Source organism: Amblyomma mixtum, chromosome 6 (assembly GCF_055824585.1).
Source record: "Amblyomma mixtum isolate Tamu chromosome 6, ASM5582458v1, whole genome shotgun sequence".
In the NCBI taxonomy this organism is placed as follows: Eukaryota; Metazoa; Arthropoda; class Arachnida; order Ixodida; family Ixodidae; genus Amblyomma; species Amblyomma mixtum.
The window spans coordinates 145,052,453-145,072,511 of NC_143017.1; the positions used below are offsets into that span (position 1 = coordinate 145,052,453).

Genomic DNA, 20,059 nt, shown 5'->3' on the forward strand with positions numbered 1-20,059 from the left:
GAAATCAGGAGTATAATTAACAAAGCGCAAGAAGTTCGTCGCATTGTCCTAGACTGACCTGGGCTTTCACGAGCTGTGCCGTATTGCATGGATGCTAGGTAACACACAAGGCCGGGAGTTTGAGCGGTGCACGTTTTTTGAGCTTTTGTTATTGAAATTGCATCTGACAGCATTTCCTGTGCAGATTCCCTGAAAACCTTTCTCGACATCAATGCCGTGTACTGAAAATTTTCGGTAGTGTTGGGTTGTTGAGAGAGATGTTGGAAAATATTTTTAATCCTTTACTGTTTATGATGTTCTACGATTAGAATGTCGGCCGGGGTAGTTAATTCAAAAGCTTTTCGTATTAAGAGCTTGTTTAACTGCGCCTCTTTCCATGTTGCATGGATACAAGGGCCCCACCATCGCTCTCTGCTCGACTTCGTTCGCTTGGTTGACTTTTCTCTTTTATATAGTACTCTTTCTAAATGCATACGCTCACCATACCAGTAGCTTGGAGCTCATCAGGCCACTTTGGTGGCGCCGTCATATATGATTTTAATTTAACCTTTTGTTGAACGTAGCAAACACGAAAGTTGCGGATGAAATTACGTTTACGATTGTTGCCAACCGAAGCAACCACGTGCTTGCGGACTTCTAAGGGGCAACGTATCACAGGAAGCTCCTTGCACGAAAAAGAAAGATCGCTCGGTTTGGAAGGCGGCGCCGAAAGTGCAAGCAGGAAGCTCTGACAGTAGGAATAAAAATGGTTGTCAAGCGGTACCACTCGCAGTAGAACACGAGCGGCGCAAAGCTCAGTTACGCCTCCTAAGCTTGCTCCGCGCGGCCGGTTTTCGACATAAATCACTTGTGGGAGCTAGACGAGCGACTGCGCCGGCACTTTTGAAGGCCTTTATTAAGCAACTCTGTGACCGCGTGCGCCACTCTGTGCGCGGTCGTAACTCGTTTAAAACCAGTTTTCGGCTTCCAGAGAGAGCAACTTTGTCGATAGCTGACTTCAAAACTTTGCCGAGGAATGGTTGTGAAACGAGTTTTTTTTTTTTTTTTTTGAGATACGAAACTTTAGGACAATATATCTGTATCGAAGACCCAGGATCATCGTCACTCTAGAACGGACGAACGAACTGTATCAAAGTTTGAAGGAATCATATTCTTAGCGGTAAGAAACAGACACAACACACAGGACACCCGTGAGCGGGTGTCCTGTGTGTGTGTCTCTTGGTGTTGTGTCTGTTTCTTACCGCTAAGAATATGTTTCCTTCAAGCCGTTACCAGCTAGCACAACTTAATGTTTTCACGATGTATCAAAGTACACACTCTCAATGTAGTTCTAACTAAGGCTAGTGGGCTCATGACAAAAAGTGGAAGAGCGCGAGGACGGGACGAACAGATAAAAGGCCACACATAGGCACTGTGCGCGATAACAGTGCCTTTATGCGTCAGTTTTGGTTCGTTCTTCCTGTGATTCTACTGTCCCGCCCTCCGCGTAATAGAGACTGCGTTTGTAAAGGTGGAAAACGTCATTAATGCTGAACAGCAACAAAAACGAGTGATCTTCTACAGTTTGCAGTTTATTCCTTGCAATGTAAATCAGCAAGGAACGTATTGCAACGGCCGATATTAAGTCCCATCCAACGAATATGCTTGCCTGAATCTGTAATTACTTTGAACTTTCCTATGTGAGAACGTAACAAGTCTTTTTTTTTTTTTTAAAGGAAAAGACTTTGCAGCGTTGGATGAACACTTGCCTACAAGCGTTCCATGTATTCAGCAGATCACCATATTCAGAGTCGCATTCAATAACCGTTTACAACGAAGTAATCTTGCCCCTGCAAGTGAACTTTATATTGGAACAGAAAACCGGCTTTCACATGCGCGAAGAGAAGACACTTGCACAACTGCTACTGGAAAGTGCACAATCAGTTTTTTTTGTTGTTGTTGCGTCCTTTTCGCCGTTTCCTTGCTTTGTGTAGCCCGCAAGAGGGAAAGTCTTCTCCTCGCCCACCTCTCCGGATTTTATCTCATTAAACCATTTTTCTCAAAGCGCCTGCGGCTTCCATCGCTTTGCCAGGAGTGTCCTTCACGGTTGCGTAAGCAGGAACGCGACGAAGTCACATAACATCACAAAGCGGCACGTTCGACTCGGTGTTGTAGAAGCCTGTCACTGCGTGCATTCTTGTCTCGTGTACAAGGCACCAAAGCGTGCTGTCGCCTCTTAAAAATTTGAGCCTAACTCTACCTCGACATCTTCTTGGTATGCAGTGACTTGTTGAGATATGCCGCTCTTTGGCTTTTCTGAGCACTCTGTCTTCATTTTGCGCCGAGACAGTATTACAATAAGTTAGAAACTTAAACTTCTTGGTTCTGGCCTAAAAACATCGTTGTAGCGCCACACACGACAAGGACACAGAACGAGAACGAGCGCGGTGAGTGTGTCCTCTCGTTCTGTGTCCTTGTCGTTTGTCGCGCTACAACGATGATTTCAGAGATAGTATTGTTCGCATGGCTAACAGCGCGTCGCTCGTTGTGTCGGCAGACAATGGCAAGTACTCCATCGCGTGCAGATTTATGCAAGTCTCCCAATTTTCCTTCTCCTAATGCGGTACTGTACGGCCCCTTCGAACGTATTTTAAGATGCCTTCTTAACATGTAGGAAACGTCATGTCTAATATGTGCCTGGCCATGAGAGGCGTGAGCGCGAATTCGAGTATTTCAACGTGCAAGTATACGCTGAAGTATACGTTTTAGAGTGTCGTGACACCACGCTCGACAATGCGTAATGCATAATGTGGGCTAAGCATCGTTACCACCGGTGAAAAAAAAATGTTGTGTTATATAACTCGCAGCTACACGCCGGCCCCGAACCAAAACAGGTATTAAGCACACAACAAGTACTCTTCCGCTATAGTTTGCGATGAACATTGCAGTGATTTCACTCTGCCTTTAAGTCCATACCACGCATTTGGATAGTATGGGCTGCTAAACTATGGGGTGTGCTATATTCTGTTGTGTTTTACGAGTTGCTTAGTCCAGTGATTTTTGGCGCGGTTTGTAAACTGTCACATATCCTTCGTCATCCGCGCAAACGACAGCTTCCGTGGGGATCTTTTTCAGTGCCAAAGTATAACGTGTGTTTTAAGCATTGTGCAGTCGTGTGGAAACTAGGCTTGACAAACGCCTTTGCTGAACAGAACGAGCGAATTCTCATACTTTTCGCGCTTCGAGTTACTGCAACCGCGTATACTTAAGAATCCGTCAGGAGCTTTAAGTTGCGATACTGGGTCCATGGACTACGGATTTCGGGTGACGTAATCACACCGAAGAGCGTTAACTTGCTACGCTGTGTAGACAACTGAGGCCTACCTACTCGATGTGTTTCTTGTTTTGGTTTTTTGCTACTTTAGTTTCCCGTCCCGGTAATTTCTGAGCCCGGCATTTCGCGGAATGCAATCACAGGCTCGTACACGCCAGTTTGTACTCGGGCTTTCGCAAGACGGCAAAAAGTAGAAGCATGAGGTTTTTTGTTTGTTTGTTCGTAGCTTTTCCGACTTGGCCCTGTTTTGTTTGTTTCTTCTTGGTTGCCACCTTGGATGCGAACAGCATCGGTCTTGATGAGCTGTCTGGAAATACATACGGTTACAAGAAAGCCCGATGGTTTATGCCTGTTGGAAAATGAATATATGTGAAACTGTTCGTGCAAGCTGTGTATGTGACAGAGCAAGTTGTAAGGCAATATTTTTGTGATGCTTTCCTCGCAGTCGACAAAACTTGTAACTAACATATGCGGTAAGATTTAAAATGAGCAGATTTTTGGGTTCGAAACTTTAGGAATCTTTCCGCCAACTAGGGGTTGCTTATTGCTTTTTGAAATCAAAACACACGAGCACCTCCATTTAAATGCTTCAATCGTGGCCACGACCACAAGCTCAAAAGCAGAATGACATATTCAATGTTGCTCAGATGAGAGTGTCGTCACAGAAAACTCATTATGGTCGCAATGTACACATAGATATATGATATTAGTTGACGTTGCAAACTGCGACAGGTAGCATCACTCTAAGTTTTATTTTTCTACGGTTTACTTTCCTTGAGGGCTCTGTTGCCATTCCGAAGTCTTCCATTTGCTGTGGTGGCTGGATCTTAGCCAAAGTTGAGGGCGATCACTTTGGTTTTCCTCGGGCGGGGCTTAAAGTTGCGAAACATTGTCCTGCAAAAGAAGTAAAAGAGCTACTACTTTTCACCACAAAGAAATGAGCCCTTCACTAAAGATTTATTTTAATTCACACTAATTCCCTTACCACCACTTCCCTCACATTTACCAGAAAACTGGTTGTGACACTTAATGCTGGTCAAGGGGAAGCCAGCACGAGAAATCAGGGCCTGTATTTTATAAATATTCTTGTCCCGTTCCACTGCCATCTTGCCATTGTTCAGCGCTGCTTTTAGCAAGCAGGCGAACGACATTCCCTGCCGAGTATCAACCCTAATGGCTCAGCCATCAGCCGCGAATGCCAAATGCCAAAATAATGAATTAGGGAATAACTCCGTTGACTCCATGGACAGAAAAGTCAAGTTTATGAGTGAAGAGGCTTACGTGTTCTGTTACTGGGTCCCATTGACGTCAACTGCCAGATGCGAGTCTACACTACCCGCCATGCACATGCGATTTCACATTAGGTTACTGTTGACTACTTGTTGGTAACACACCAGAACAGAGGCTTGAGCAAATTGGTACGACATTATGATGAACAGCGCGAACAGGACGGCACACACGAACAGGTCGCTGTGTTTCTTCTAAGTGTTCCCGAATTTTCTCACTGTTCTTGATGCTGTTGATAGTACTATAGCACTGGATATGGCGTCGCGAAAGTGACGCTTCTCTAAGGTTCGTATTCGTCCAGTAAGTAATGAACTTCACATACGAGCCCTTCGTTTACGTCGCTGGTTGGTTACTTGTCACTACGGTTGTAGGGTAGATGTCTTAGGGCCTACTTGTCAAGTACCTGCACATTTTCTGAGACGTCAGGGGTTTTAGTGCAACCAAATTCCAAAGTGAGCTTTGCAGCAGCGGCAACAACGAAGACAGACACAGAGACGACAAAGGATGATAATGAAACTAGCTCTGTAGCTTGCGATTACGTTCGAAGCGTGGACGTTTTGAAGAACTTTTTGTTGGGCTAGATGGTGCATGGGCTAGATAGGCTAGATGGTAACGAACCCCGCATGTTGTGCGGAGTTCGTTAGGAAGTTTAGTGCTACACTTTATATTTTCACTATAGTCAATTACGTACAATTCAAGAGTCCCACGAAGCAAGGTAGCGTCCTCGAAAATGTTTCTCATGCGTTACCTGAATGCTTCGTCAGGACCACCGAGCAAGTTTCTGCAGGTCTTCGCCACGTAGAAAATGATCGATACCATGGAGACACCCAGCCAGATCTCTTGGTAGCTCCCAACGTAGCCAAAGACCTCCTCGGCCTGCGTGAATCAAAATTCTTAACACACTTAATCAAGGATAACGAAAGCAGTACTTCCGGGGCGGCAGTAGTTAAGGGCTCCAAATCAATGCCGACTCCCCGGGGTTCGTTCAATGTGCACAAATATCTTGGTGTAAGGGCGTTTTCGCATTTCGTCTCAATCGAAATGCGGTCGCACAGCGACCGGGATTGTTCTCGTGCTCGGAAGCTGAGTGCCTAGCTACTGGACAACCGTAGCATGTGGGTGTTCATTTTCAAAGGCTGCTTAAATATTTGCAGGCGGATCAGAATCACAAGTAAGGGTATCTTGCACTATGTCGACCGGTCGTCTAGCCTCCAGAACATCCCACGATACAATTATCGTGACTTTTTACCTTGCTTTTGCTGCTCGGGCCTCTTTATTTTTTGTATTTCAAGAACTTCTTTCAATTATGTCTTCAAATGATTCAAGTGCCTTCTAAAGACCTGTAATTCGGATGATTTTGATTAAGGATATGCCTTTTAACGACAACAAGCAAGGAAGGACTTTTTTTCCGCTTATATGTCTTTTTCCTACAGGCTTTTCATGTAACGCGGGAATAATGGTTGGACGCAAGCATGCAAGGGCTTAGCTAAGACTGTGTGATCTCACCTTCATGGCTGGTTCGTAGAGGAATACTTCAACCGCCGACGTTGCGAAGCTGAGATGAAGGCCGATTTTTCCCCTGAAAGCAAAGACAAGGTTATAGTTTTTATTATTCACTTGCTCTAGTGCCTGTATAGTATTAAACGCACCCTCTACATGCTATGGAGTCGCTGATATAACTAATGTTGCTTTATTCGGTACGATAAAAAGAGCGAGCACTGCTCTTTGCATGTGATTTGAATTGCTAGTTCATTGATAACCTTGATAACTGCAAAGCATGACCATTGTGTTAGACAGGCAGAGCAGAACGGTGGTTCTAAAAATTAACATGCAGAAAACCAAAGTAATGTTTAACAGTGTCGCAAGGGAACAGCAGTTCACAATTTTTAGCGAGGTGCTGGAAGTAGTAAGAAATACATCTATTTAGGCCAGGTAGTGACCGATGATCCGGATTACGAGAGGGAAATAACTAGAAAAATAAGAATAGGGTGCAACGTATATGGCAGGTTCTCTGGGATCATGAAGAGCAGTTCACCAATATCCCTGAAGAGAGAAGTATACAACAGTAGTATCTTACCGGTCCTGACCTATGAGGCAGAAACATGGAGGCTAATAAAGAGGGTTCACCTTAAGTTAAGGACAACGCAGCGAGCTATGGAAAGGAAAATGATAAGTGTAACGCTAATAGATCGGAAGCGGGCGGAGTGGGTGAGGGAACAAACGTGGATTAGTCACATCATAGTCGAAATCAAGAGGAAGGAATGGGCATGGGCAGGGTTTATAATGCGAAGGCAAGATAACCGCTGGCCTTTAAGGGTAACGGAGTGGATTCCAAGAGAAGGCAAGCGTAGCAGGGGGCGGCAGAAGGTTAGGTGGGCGGATGAGATTACCAAGCTTGGGGCGATACGGTGGCCGCAGCTAGCAAAATTCACGGTTAACTGAAGAGACATGGAAGCGGCCTTTGTCCTGCAGTGGGTGTATCCTTACTAATGATGATGATGATGATGATGATGATATCCTTTTCAAACAGCGAAGAATTACAGGTAACAAAAAACGATGTAAGCGTGAACTGGTCATTTCTCCACTGTGCATTTTTATCGCGCGTGGGTTTTCCATCAAAAGTAGAAATATATTCTGAAGGCAACTTTAGGCAGGCAACATGTAAAGTGTGTTTAGTAAGTATTTGAGCAGGGTGTATAAATTTTTCTTGTTTGTCGCCGTCTCAAAATCTTATCATTTCTTTAACAAGCAATGACTGTCGATTCATGTGGTTCCGTCATATCCTGATCGTTTTTCTGCATTATTTTACTGGCGCACCGCTGTCGTGAGAACTTGGAGCTCAGGGACATACTCAGTCGCATATACCTACTATAGTATGTTCCAATGCGAAATCGCTTACATTAAGTTTCTCTATCACCATGAAAATTATGACTGAGCTGTATCTCAATGCTTTCAACCGCGATTAGTACTAATGGAGGAGAAACTTATCGAAAAAATATCATAAATGCCACTGCGCTTCGTTTTAGAACGGTCACATCGTTTTTTTTTTGCTTTCCTAGTGCGGTAATCGTTCTTCGTATATGAATATTTACTACCCGTATTTAGCAGCTCTAAGAGCTGCCGGTCAACTTCGCTTGCAGCTGGGAAAAGTTCGAGGAAGAATTATATTCAGCTTTCATACCTGCGCACACAAAAACGCTCGCAAGGACATTCGTGATCACTAGAAAAGAAAAAATAAATTGTGGGTAAAGCCTCATACATTTTCTCTTTACAGGCGCAGTACGCCACACAGCGGCGACGGGACAGGAAATGGCTCTTTGTGGACGTCTGTTTTCGGCAGACAGAAAATGAGCAGAAAAGGCAGCAGTCTCGGACACACTAATTAGTTTTTGTCCTTGTGCATTAATATTTCTGCCTCTCTTCTGTCTTCAATTTCGGGACTGAGTAAGTAGCTCAAAAACATAATTACGTACTTCTTTTGGCTTGCTGAGGACGCGAAAAAAGAGGCCATAAACTAATGGAAAACTTAACCAAACTGTCCCCGAGGCAGTCTTATGCTTAATTCATTGGGGAATATACAAAGAGCAAGCTGGCTAACCCCGACCCAAGTTATACGAATGGCCTGGCCCACCTATGCGTCTCGTTCGAGCGCCTGTGGCAAGGCAAACTAATTCGTTCTTTCCCAAGACTTGTCTTTTGTGCAAAAAACTTACGTTGTTTCATTCAGGTCCTGCCAGGAAGAAACAGAAAAAAGGTCGCTGTAGGCACAATGCACGTGACGGTGGCAAAAAGCAGAATGTAATCTACATTGTCGTCGGGACAACGCAATCCAACACTGTCCGCCTGAATAGTTCAGAGACACTGGTTATTTGTAATCTGAAACTTTCAAGAAAAACCTCCATGGATGGAAATATAAAAAAAAGGGAATAATTTATTTTGCGCACATCTGATTGGCTTCTCAGCGCTTTAAGAAAAAAAAAAGGAAAGGCGAATACATTTTGTGGTATGCATGGTGTTGAGATTGAAGTCGCCGTGGTCTTGCTCACTGCACGCAATTCTTTCTGAGCGACGCTTGAAAATGGCCTAGCTTCTTCTGCATATTCATTTGCAGGAGTGTACTAAATTCAGAGCATGAGACTTGACACGGTAAACAAAAAGAGAAAGAAGAGAGTTGTTCCAAGTCGATATGATAATTGTGTCGCAATTTTCAGTAGTGCTTACCTGGTATTTCGAAAAGCCGGCCAGCCTGGCGTCATATTCGGTCTCCCTAAGAATGAAAGCAAATAAGTTTTCATACTCATATTATAAAGGCCCGCTTTGCAAGACCATGAACATTGAAATCCTGCCTGCTTTCAGCTTGCTCAAATAGGTGTGTAGCATAACAACAACGACAACGACAATTCGTGTGAGAATCCGTGATCAGCATGGCTTCGAATTAGATAGGGCTTGTCGGCGGCTCGAAACGTCCCAAGTTTTTTCTAGTGAGCTGTCGATTCTAGTTCGGAGTTGCCTCGCAAACACTTTAATCCTGTAAGGTGCGAATGGCACTTCAAGAGATAAGAACGGACTTGTTTATTATAAGCTACATTTATAAGAGCCACTGAACCGTTTTCATATGAAGTATAGTGCCATACTTGCAAGCGAGGTCGCAAGCTGTCTCGCAGTGGTCGTAGACACCGCTATCCTTGATTTTGGCAATGCAGTCGTCTATGAAGAGAAAAAAATGCAGAAATTTTCAGGGGTGCTCATGAGACAAGAACTTATGTGTCAGCTGTTACGGGGATCATGTTTTGTAAGCTGGTCATGGGAACCACGTATGTGTGAGGGGGTCATGGTCATGTGTCAAGGATTGAATGATTGGTACGACCTTACCTTTTTAAACAGGTGACATGATCGATGGGTGATGTGACCAGTGAAAATGGGTGGTCATGTGATCCTACTTTGTCATGGTGGTAGTGAGAGCTTTTATGCGTTCGACATCCTGTACATCGAGGTTTGGCTCCCAGATTTTTGGAAACAGTGGGTACACATTCAAGAAGCTATGATGCCCATAGCTGGAGTGTACTGCTGGAAATGTACCTCAACTGTGCGCGAGAGTGCGGCTACGATAGCCAACTACAGTGGTCCCGGTACACTACCCTACATCTGCGTCGAGGTGTTCACAACAGCTTGGCTGCCATCTAGTTAATTTTACATAAGGTATGGGAGCCATATATGCGAGGAATGAACTTAGGAGCTTCCAGAAGGGGGATCTAGTCATTTGCAGGACGACCTACGCCGTCAAACACGGTGAAGATCTATCTATTAATAACTAAAGTTGTGAAATCTATTTTTAGGCGTCAGGTGAGAAGATATACTGAACAAATAAAAAACGAGGCTCGAATTGCATAGTTGGGAACACGCGAATTAGGCACTACCCCCTTGTGGCCATTGTTTTGCATTGTTTATAGTAGTTATGATATTTGTTACTCATGATATTGCTATGTGATTGAAGCAGTATATCAAGTGAACCCTTTGTGTTGTGTGTGCTTGAATGCCATGGATGAAGCGCAGTAGATACATCACACAATGTTTATTACAGTCATTCTATGCAAGAATATCAGTCACGGCTCCCGTTCTGCAGACAGTCCGTCGTCGTCGGCGGTGATGTGAGCGGAAAAGCAGGTGACGCACCTGCCACCTAGGTCACGTGACCTTTCGACGTAATCACATCCTACACCCCTTATATATATCGATCCAAACGTCGAGTGAAATAAATGTTTCCTTTACTAAAGCGTGTGTGTGTGTGCAAATATATATATATATATATATATATATATATATATATTGTAACGTACTTGTTGACGAAGGGGGGCTTTAATAACAAGTGCGAAGACAGACAAGGCCACGCAAGCTGGGGCAGCAAGGGCGACAGACTCCACACGGCGCGAGCCCTTCTTCGTCGTCGTCAGCAGCTATGCGCCACCTGGCAATGCTAGGTGGCATTATTCCCCCCCTTATGAAAAAAGAGCGCTGTCGACGTAACAAAAAAATAAACAAAAAACGAGCAAAGTTCCGCAAGTGAACCGTTCCAAGACATCAACACGCCTGCGTCACCGAGTATAGTACGGTTTAAGCCGTACAACGTGCACAATGTCAGAGCTGGGCTGTCGGCGTCGGGGTTGCGCAACACCGTCCGGAACCACTTCATAGTTTACGTCACTCACACGCCGGATCACTCTGTAAGGGCCAAAATAGCGGCAGAGCAGTTTCTCGCACAAGCCTTGGCGACGGACAGGAGTCCATACCCAGACTTGGTCACCGGGTTTGTAGTCAACCTGTCGGTGGCGAAGGTTGTAACGGCGCGCGTCGGTGCTCTGCTGTTGCCCGATGTGCACGCGGGCCAGCTGACGGGCTTCTTCAGCACGTTGGGCAAATTGTTGGGCGTCTGGGTCGAGTTGGTCATCCTCTGGGCACGGGAGCATGGCATTAAGCATGCTCTGAACTTCACGTCCGTACACAAGGCGGAACGGTGTAAAGCGCGTAGTTTCCTGCAGGGCGGTGTTATAGGCGAAGGTGACATACGGCAGGACCTCATCCAAAGTTTTGTGCTGGACATCTACGTACATGGACAACATGTCCGAAAGGGTCCTGTTCAATCTTTCGGTCAAGCCATTGCTCTGCGGATGGTAGGCTGTGGTCTTGCGGTGCGTTGTGCAGCTCAGCCGAAAGATGTGGTCGATTAGCTGCGCTGTAAACGCCGTCCCCCTGTCTGTAATGACGTGCGATGGGGCGCCGTGTCGCAAGACGATGTTGTGCATGGAAAACTCCGCGACTTCGGAAGCTGTGCCACGAGGGATCGCCTTGGTCTCGGCGTAGCGAGTCAAATAGTCGGTAGCAACTATGATCCACTTATTGCCGGCCTGCGACAAAGGGAAAGGGCCGAGGAGGTCCATACCGATCTGGTCGAACGGAGCGCGAGGGGCTGTAACGGGCTTGAGAAAACCCGCCGGCTTAAGTGGTGGCGTTTTCCGGCGCTGGCATTCTCGGCAGCTTTTAACGTAGCGTTTGACATCATCAGAAAGTCCAGGCCAGTAGTACATGTTCCGCACTCTGGCGAGCGTACGTGAAAAGCCCAAGTGGCCAGATGTGGGCTCATCGTGGCAGGAGAAAAGAACGTCAGCTCGGAGATCGGCTGGAATGACCAGAAGGTAAGGTCTATCGTTGCCTCTCGAGTTCTTCTTGTACAAGAGGCCTTGCCGCAAACAGAAGGAGCCAAGACGTCGAGAGAAGTGGCGAGGTATAGCCGTATCGCTACCTTCAAGACCGTCAATGAGAGGGCGAAGTTCCGAGTCCGCCCTCTGCCGGGACAGTAGGTCGGAGGCGGTGAGCGTACCAAGGAATCCGTTGTCGTCATCGGGCGCTGCGTCGCCAGGATCAACTGGTGCACGCGACAGTGTGTCGGCATCTTCGTGTCTGCGGCCGGACTTGTAGACAATAGTGATGTCAAATTCCTGGAGCCGTAAGCTCCAGCGTGCCAGGCGTCCAGATGGGTCTCGCAAATTTGCCAGCCAGCAAAGGCAGTGGTGATCGGTTACGACTTTGAATGGGCGGCCGTATAGATAAGGGCGAAACTTCATGGTGGCCCACACGACCGCAAGACATTCTTTTTCAGACGTGGAGTAATTTCTCTCGGCGCGGGAGAGAGTACGGCTAGCATAGGCGATAACCCTCTCAAGGCCCTCTTGGTGTTGAACAAGGATAGCTCCAAGACCGATGTTACTGGCGTCGGTGTGAACCTCGGTATCGGCATCTTCGTCGAAGTGTGCAAGAACGGGAGATGTTTGAAGGCGCTGGCGGAGCGTAGAGAAAGCGGTCTGTTGCTCAGAGGTCCAGACAAAGGAGGTGGTATTCCTGGTGAGACGCGTCAACGGCTCGGCAATCGTGGAAAAGTCCGCAATAAAGCGCCGATAGTACGCACAGAGACCCAGGAAGCGCTGGACAGCTTTCTTGTCGGTTGGAACGGGAAAGCGCGCGACGGCGGCAGTCTTTTCGGGGTCCGGCCGCACTCCCTCAGCGCTCACAACGTGACCCAGAAATTTGAGCTCTTCGTAACCGAAATGACACTTCTGGGGCTTCAGGGTAAGGTCAGCCGAGCGGAGAGCGTCGAGGACAGCCCGCAGGCGCTGGAGATGTTGATCAAACGTTTCCGAAAAAACGACGACGTCGTCCAAGTAGACAAGACAGCTTTGCCATTTGAGGCCTGTGAGGACGGTGTCCATCATCCTTTGAAACGTAGCCGGGGCGGAGCACAAACCTAAAGGAAGCACTTTGAATTCATAGAGGCCATCTGGAGTTACAAAAGCGGTTTTTTCGCGGTCCCGTTCGTCTACTTCAATTTGCCAATAGCCGCTCTTCTTAGGGCTACATTGCTTGGGAAAGGAGCCTGCGCCTTCAAATCCCGTCACTGTGGGCAGAGAGTCGTGTGGACGTAATTGACAAGGACAAAGCGAACGAAAAGTCGTGTGGACAAAGCGAAAAAGATGCAGGAAGCTTGTTATGTTGAGAGCCTTTTCAGTAACGGGGTTCGAGGATTGGTGTGCGCTCACAGCCAATAGCCGCTCTTTAAGTCAATGGATGAGAAGTACTTAGCGCGCCGTAATCTATCCAGCGAGTCGTCAATGCGCGGCAACGGGTAGACGTCCTTTTTGGTCACACTGTTCAGTTTGCGATAGTCGACACAAAACCGGAGAGTGCCGTCCTTCTTCTTAACAAGGACTACAGGTGAGGACCACGGGCTTTGGGAAGGTTGAACAACGCCATCGTCAAGCATTTCCTGAACCTGAGTTTGGATAACCGCCCGTTCTTTAGCAGAAACACGATAAGGCTGCTGTCGTATAGGGCGAGCGTCGTCATAGGTGATGATGCGGTGCTGCGTGATGGGTGTTTGACGAACCTTCGAGGAAGAAGCGAAGCACGGCTTGTATTCATTCAGCAGAAGCTCCAAAGCCAGTCGTTGTTCCCGAGGCAGGTGGCAGTTTATGTCGACGTTTTCAAGGGAGGGCTCGTCAGTGCCGGCTGCCGCGGAAGCAAAACAAACAGGAGTATCGATAAAAGGTTCGGCAGAAGCAATAGCGGTTCCTGCAAAAAGATGTCGGTATTCATTAGAAAAATTTGTGACCAGCACCGCAGACCGGCCACTACGAAGCGTTAGTAGACTGCGAGCGGCACAGATGCCTTGAGTAAGCAGGAGTGAACAGTTAGCCTCGGCGACTGCTTCTGCGTCATGCAAGTCGTTGCAGGCGACTTCAACCAAAACACTGCTCCGTGGCGGCAACGTGACACTGTCAGCAGAAACACGAAGGGCGGCACTGCGGTGGCAAGAGTCGGCGAGGTGGGTGGCTTGACTGGTCGAAAAGCTGATGATTCGGTGGCGGAGGTCGATCACAGCACCATACTCCCGCAGAAAGTCAATGCCGATAATGAGATCGCGGGAGCAATTGCACAGAACTACACAACTGATGACGAACGTAGATCCATGAATCTGAACGCGAGCCGTGCAAATGCCCTTTGGGGTAACGAGATGACCACCGGCTGTACGAAGATGCACCACAGAACATGGAGTAAGCACTTTTTTCAGAAGAGTCGCCAATTTATCACTGATAATTGAATAGTCGGCCCCGGTGTCCACTAATGCACTGACTCTGTGACCGTCGAGAAGAACAGGTATGTCCAAAGAAACGGGGCTGTCTAGGTCGGATGACGGTGCCATCTGTTCACGGTCGGAACGTAGCGGCGGCGACGGGAGGTCTTCAGCGCAGCGACTCCCAGCGACCTCGCCCCCGAAGGTCGCCGGTCTCAGTTTTCCCGACGAGGGCTGGGCGAGCGACCCTGTGGTGCGCGCGAGGAGCTGTGGGGGTTCGGGGAAGAGCGCCTCGGAGACGATGAGCGCGGCTGATGCGGCGTGCGGGCTGAAATTCGCTGTTCCGCTAGGAAATCTTCAATGGCAGGGGGCCGATGGCCAAACCGGGGTCTGGGTGAATCGGCTCGAAAGCCCTGCAGACCGAGACGTCGATAAGAGCAGTTACGGTAGAGATGTCCTGGTTCTCCGCAGTGAAATCAGAGTGGCCGGTTATCAGGTGTGCGCCAGACATCGGCCTTCCGCAAGGGCGCTCGGCGATCGTCGAAATACTGCACTGGTGGCACTGAGGACCGCGGCTCAGGAGGCGTTACCGGAAACGGTGGTGGCGAAACCGCAGCCGGGCGCCTCGCAATTTCAGCATAGGTGGGGCGGTGGCATTCTCCTGGTAGAGGAGGTGTTTCGACAGCAGGAGCCCTGAACGCCTGTTGCACTTCCTCGCGAACAAGAGCAGAAATCGAACCTAGCGCTGGCTGCGAAGGGCTGCAAAATTTCAGGACCTCTTCACGCACGATGGTGCGAATCAGTTCACGCAGATCGTCAGGGTGGCTCCCGGAGGTAGCAAACTATGCGGTGACAGCAGCAGCATGCACAGGCCGGTCGTAGGTCGCAGAACGTTGTTGCAGCACCTTTTCCATCGTTGTGGCCTCTGTAAGGAATGCAGCAACGGTCGATGGTGGGCTGCGCACGAGGCCTGCGAAAAGCTGCTCTTTGACGCCACGCATCAAATGTCGGAGTTTCTTGTCTTCCGGCATGGCCGGGTCAGCTCTTCTGAAAAGGCGCGTCATGTCCTCGACGTACATCTGGACACTTTCGTTCGGTAGCTGGATGCGAGATTGTAGTGCACGCTCAGCTCGTTCACGACGATCAGCGCTTGTGTAGGCCTCCAGCAGCCGACGACGGAACTCATGCCACGAGATTAAAACGTCCTCTCGGTTCTCAAACCAGGTGCGAGCACCATCCTCGAGGCTGAAGTAAACGTTCCGGAGTTTGGCTGCGTCGTCCCATTGGTTAAACGCCGCTACGCGCTCAAAATGAAGGAGCCAGTCCTCCACATCCTCAAAAAGTTCCCCACGGAACGTCTTGGGAATCCGCGGAGTCTGCAGGGTGTAGTGAGATGGCGCGGCAGCGGCAGTTTGCAGAGGAGAAGGAGCGGCTGTCTCCATGGCGCCGCTCTCTACTAGTCCTACCTCCGAAGGCAGTCCCTGGATCCTCCGACTGAAGCGGTGTACCAGGGTGTCGAGTGGTACAGGGCTGGCGCGACGGCTGCCTGAAGGGGTCTCTTGCATGGGCTCACGGTTACCCAGCACCTCCACCAAACTGTAACGTACTTGTTGACGAAGGGGGGCTTTAATAACAAGTGCGAAGACAGACAAGGCCACGCAAGCTGGGGCAGCGAGGGCGACAGACTCCACACGGCGCGAGCCCTTCTTCGTCGTCGTCAGCAGCTATGCGCCACCTGGCAATGCTAGGTGGCAATATGCACACACACACACACACACACACACACACACACACACACACACACACACACACACACACACACACACACACACACACACACACACACACACACACACACACACACACACACACACACACACACACACACACACACACACACACACACACACACACACACACACACACACACACACACACACACACACACACACACACACACACACACACACACACACACACACACACACACACACACACACACACACACACACACACACACACACACACACACACACACACACACACACACACACACACACACACACACACACACACACACACACACACACACACACACACACACACACACACACACACACACACACACACACACACACACACACACACACACACACACACACACACACACACACACACACACACACACACACACACACACACACACACACACACACACACACACACACACACACACACACACACACACACACACACACACACACACACACACACACACACACACACACACACACACACACACACACACACACACACACACACACACACACACACACACACACACACACACACACACACACACACACACACACACACACACACACACACACACACACACACACACACACACACACACACACACACACACACACACACACACACACACACACACACACACACACACACACACACACACACACACACACACACACACACACACACACACACACACACACACACACACACACACACACACACACACACATACATATATTAGAGAAGCCAACAGCCACAGAAACCTAGGAACACTGGGATTTTTTATATTTATTTATTTTGTGGTGTTGATCAATGTAGAATATTACTGAATATGTTATCGATTAAAGATACTTGATTAGAAAAGCAGAAGAAAAAACAACCACATGCCGCCGGTGGGAACCGATATACATATATAATGTTTGTGTGTGAATTATAGAACGACTGCCAAGTTGAGTGTGCGTGTACACACACACACACACACACACACGCACGCACACACACACACACACACACACACACACACACACACACACACACACACACACACACACACACACACACACACACACACACACACACACACACACACACACACACACACACACACACACGCGCGCGCGCGCACACACCTTGCCAGGTTGCCAACAGGCAGGCTCCAGACAGACGTCGCTGAAACCAATGAGGGGTGGTTTTAGTGCTGTCGCACTAAAAGAAGGTTAGTAATTGAAATCCTAAGGTTTTGAGGTGCTTTCAGTAGGTTTCATGAGGCAAAGTTATTTGTCAAGAGTTTTCTATTTTCTTTTGTTGCTGCCGCCTTCAGAAAATCGTGAATTTTTTTGCTGAAGTGGCGTTCAGAGTATGGAATGAGTTGCGAGACTCAAAAAGGCGTGCTCCGCATTCTTTTTGAACATGAGTGTTCTTCTTACTGCTTTTGAATTGCTCGCGTAAACTTGAATTCTACTCTGTGCTCAGCGAGAACGCATAAAAGGATCATACGCACGCAGTTTAGCCTTGTTTAAACGTTTCCATTGATTTTCGTAGCTCTATTTTAAGTTTGAAAGTTATCAAACTTTTTCAAAGCGTAATTTTGCGTTCACGGTTGGCCGTCTAGCGCCCACGGTTCTGAATGTGTATTCCATGCATTACATTTCGCCCCAAAACCTGCAAGCTGACCTCGCTCAGCGCTCACGCATTCGGCGCAATTGCCTTAGGCGAATGATCGCGCTTCACATGCGATTTAAAAACTGCGCTGGATGGCTGCAGACTACTTGAACAAGCCGTTGGGTGACCTACGCTGCTCCTGCCTGTGTGATCCAGAGTTCGTGATTTCAACTTTTTTTCCCCACTTTAAAATTTACGCATGTGCTCACCTGTCTGTATATCTGTGGTAACGCCCGAGGGAGCGCAATCGGGGTTAATTTCGGCCACTCTGACCACTTCGAGTTTCAGTGCACAAGGGTTGGTGGATTTCCATTTCAGTGACATTTCGGGGAAGATGTCGCTGCACATGTTATTGCGCACAAAAAACGAGCTGCCGTTTTAGGCTTTTCGTCAAGTGCGTGCTCTGTTAACTCTACCGGATTTTCACATATGGGCGTAGCGGCACAAGGCACAGACCCGAGTTGCGTGAGCGTGCAACACGAGTCAGCGGTACGGTTGTGGTCACGAAGTTGCTTTGGTTAGAAAAAAATAGTTATAACACTTATGATTCTTATTTCCTGCTTTAAGCCGCCGTGGTGGCTATGTGGTTATGGTGCTCAGTTGCTGACCCGAAATACGCGGGTTCGATCCCGGCCGCGGTGGTCGAATTTCGATGGAGGCGAAATTCTAGAGGCCCGTGTACTGTGCGATGTCAGTACAAATTAAGGAACCCCAGTTGGTGGAAATTTCCGGAGCCCTTCACTACGGCGTCTCTCATAGCCTGAGTCGCTTTGGGACGTTAAACCCCATAAACCAAAGCAAACCTTATTTCCTGCATTACTCGGTTTTAAAATTTGGATTTGCCCACTTTTGACAGAGTTTGATCTCTCTGATGTTGCATTTTTTTATTAAGAATTTCAAAAGTTTGACCGATGTATAAGTTGGGATTGCCATGTAGTTTAGTCACTATGCTGGCAATCGCCCTTTCAGGTAAGAACGCATTCAGGCGCTAATGGTCCTTGCATATTAACACGCTTACATGCGAAGTCCTTTTTGTTAAATGGCAAACTGTGTGGACAATGGGGGGAACATCATCAGTCCTCATGACTCCTGCAGAATGGAGATGCCCGCGCAGAGATTCCTGCGGTATAAAGCTCACCCTATTAATAATAAAAAAGAGGAATACTTATTGTGAAAAAAAAAAGCACGTATAAAAAAACTGCGGTATCTTCTACTTACTCATCTGTGTCAGCGAGCATATCTTTGCAGAGAAAGATGGAGAGAACTCCCTAGTGTAAAAGGCGCAACCGCATTTCTCCATCTCCACTTCAATCAGGCATTTCTGAAAGCACCCCTGTACGAAAGCAAGACATGAAGAAGACATGACATGAAGACATGAAGAAGGTAATGACATAAGCACGCAGGCCGCAGTAGCGCCATTTAGGGTTATAGACAGTGGGACATTAGGTGAATTACCACAGTAAACCGTCGAAGTGAAGCCTTAAAATGAAGGAGTGCGGTGAAGCATAAGCCTTGAAACACTGCAGTGAAGCATCACAATAAAGCATGACGGTGAAGCACCGTAGTATGCATCACAGTGACGCACCATGTTAGAGAACAGCGGTGAAGCGTTACAGTAGGACATCACAGTGAAGCACCACAGGCCTTAGACAAAAGAGACACGACTGTAAAACACTTCGAGCGATGCTCTGGAACCCCACGAAGAGTAGGAATTCAACAGAAATAACCTGTATACTTTTCAGGAGGACACAGGGGCGCAATAAAAGACACGGACAGAGAAGTAGACAGGGACGAGCGCTTACTATCAACAGGCTTTATTCGACGTAGACCGTTAATATACCTTCGCTTTACCCAAGCGCCACTAAGCGAATCACAAGCACGTGAAGGTATATTAACGGTCTACGTCGAATAAAGCCTGTTGATAGTAAGCGCTCGTCCCTGTCTACTTCTCTGTCCGTGTCTTTTATTGCGCCCCTGTGTCCTCCTGAAAAGTTATGAACCAACACGCCCAAATACAAGTACTTCTGAATCTGTATACCACTTATTTGTCCCTGAATAAAATTGTAACGCTGTACTGTGATGGTGAAATGGAATAACACTAATCTTACTTGACGTTAGCTGTCTGCCAAGTGGTTCGATGCGTACCGAACAATTCTAGACAAAAGGATTTGAACCGGAAAAAGATTATGAACGCAATTTTTTCATGAATTGTAAGATTTCACTATAACAATAAATACATCTGCAGATATCCCGTCGGCAGGCTTGCATTTTTTTCCCTATCAACGTTTTTGCTACCGCCAAAAGCATTCCCCATGGAAACACTAAAAAAAAAAAAGATGTTGCTGCATACCAGAAAAACG

General features: G+C 47.7%; 1 protein-coding gene across 1 annotated transcript; it reads right to left on the reverse strand.

Annotated features, from left to right (window-relative positions):
* Nucleotides 1-4,140: 4,140 nt before the first annotated feature.
* On the reverse strand, nucleotides 4,141-18,999 carry LOC149340667 (uncharacterized). The gene is made up of 7 exons (XM_089551326.1): nucleotides 18,918-18,999; nucleotides 9,235-9,307; nucleotides 8,822-8,867; nucleotides 8,314-8,330; nucleotides 6,107-6,179; nucleotides 5,349-5,476; nucleotides 4,141-4,207 (listed from the first exon to the last, which is right to left on the reverse strand). Exons 1-7 carry the CDS (start codon nucleotides 18,997-18,999, stop codon nucleotides 4,141-4,143), a joined length of 486 nt encoding a protein of 161 aa, XP_089407452.1.
* Nucleotides 19,000-20,059: the final 1,060 nt, after the last annotated feature.

Bases quoted from the DNA above. Each gene is read 5' to 3' on its own strand.
- LOC149340667 (XM_089551326.1), bottom strand. From the start codon at position 18,999: ATGGAGAAATGCGGTTGCGCCTTTTACACTAGGGAGTTCTCTCCATCT. The intron at 8,868-9,234 runs GTATGGCACTAT...TTTCATTCTTAG, and splicing joins GCTTGCGACCTCGCTTGCAA to GGAGACCGAATATGACGCCA. The intron at 5,477-6,106 runs GTGAGATCACAC...TGATTCACGCAG, and splicing joins TCTACGAACCAGCCATGAAG to GCCGAGGAGGTCTTTGGCTA.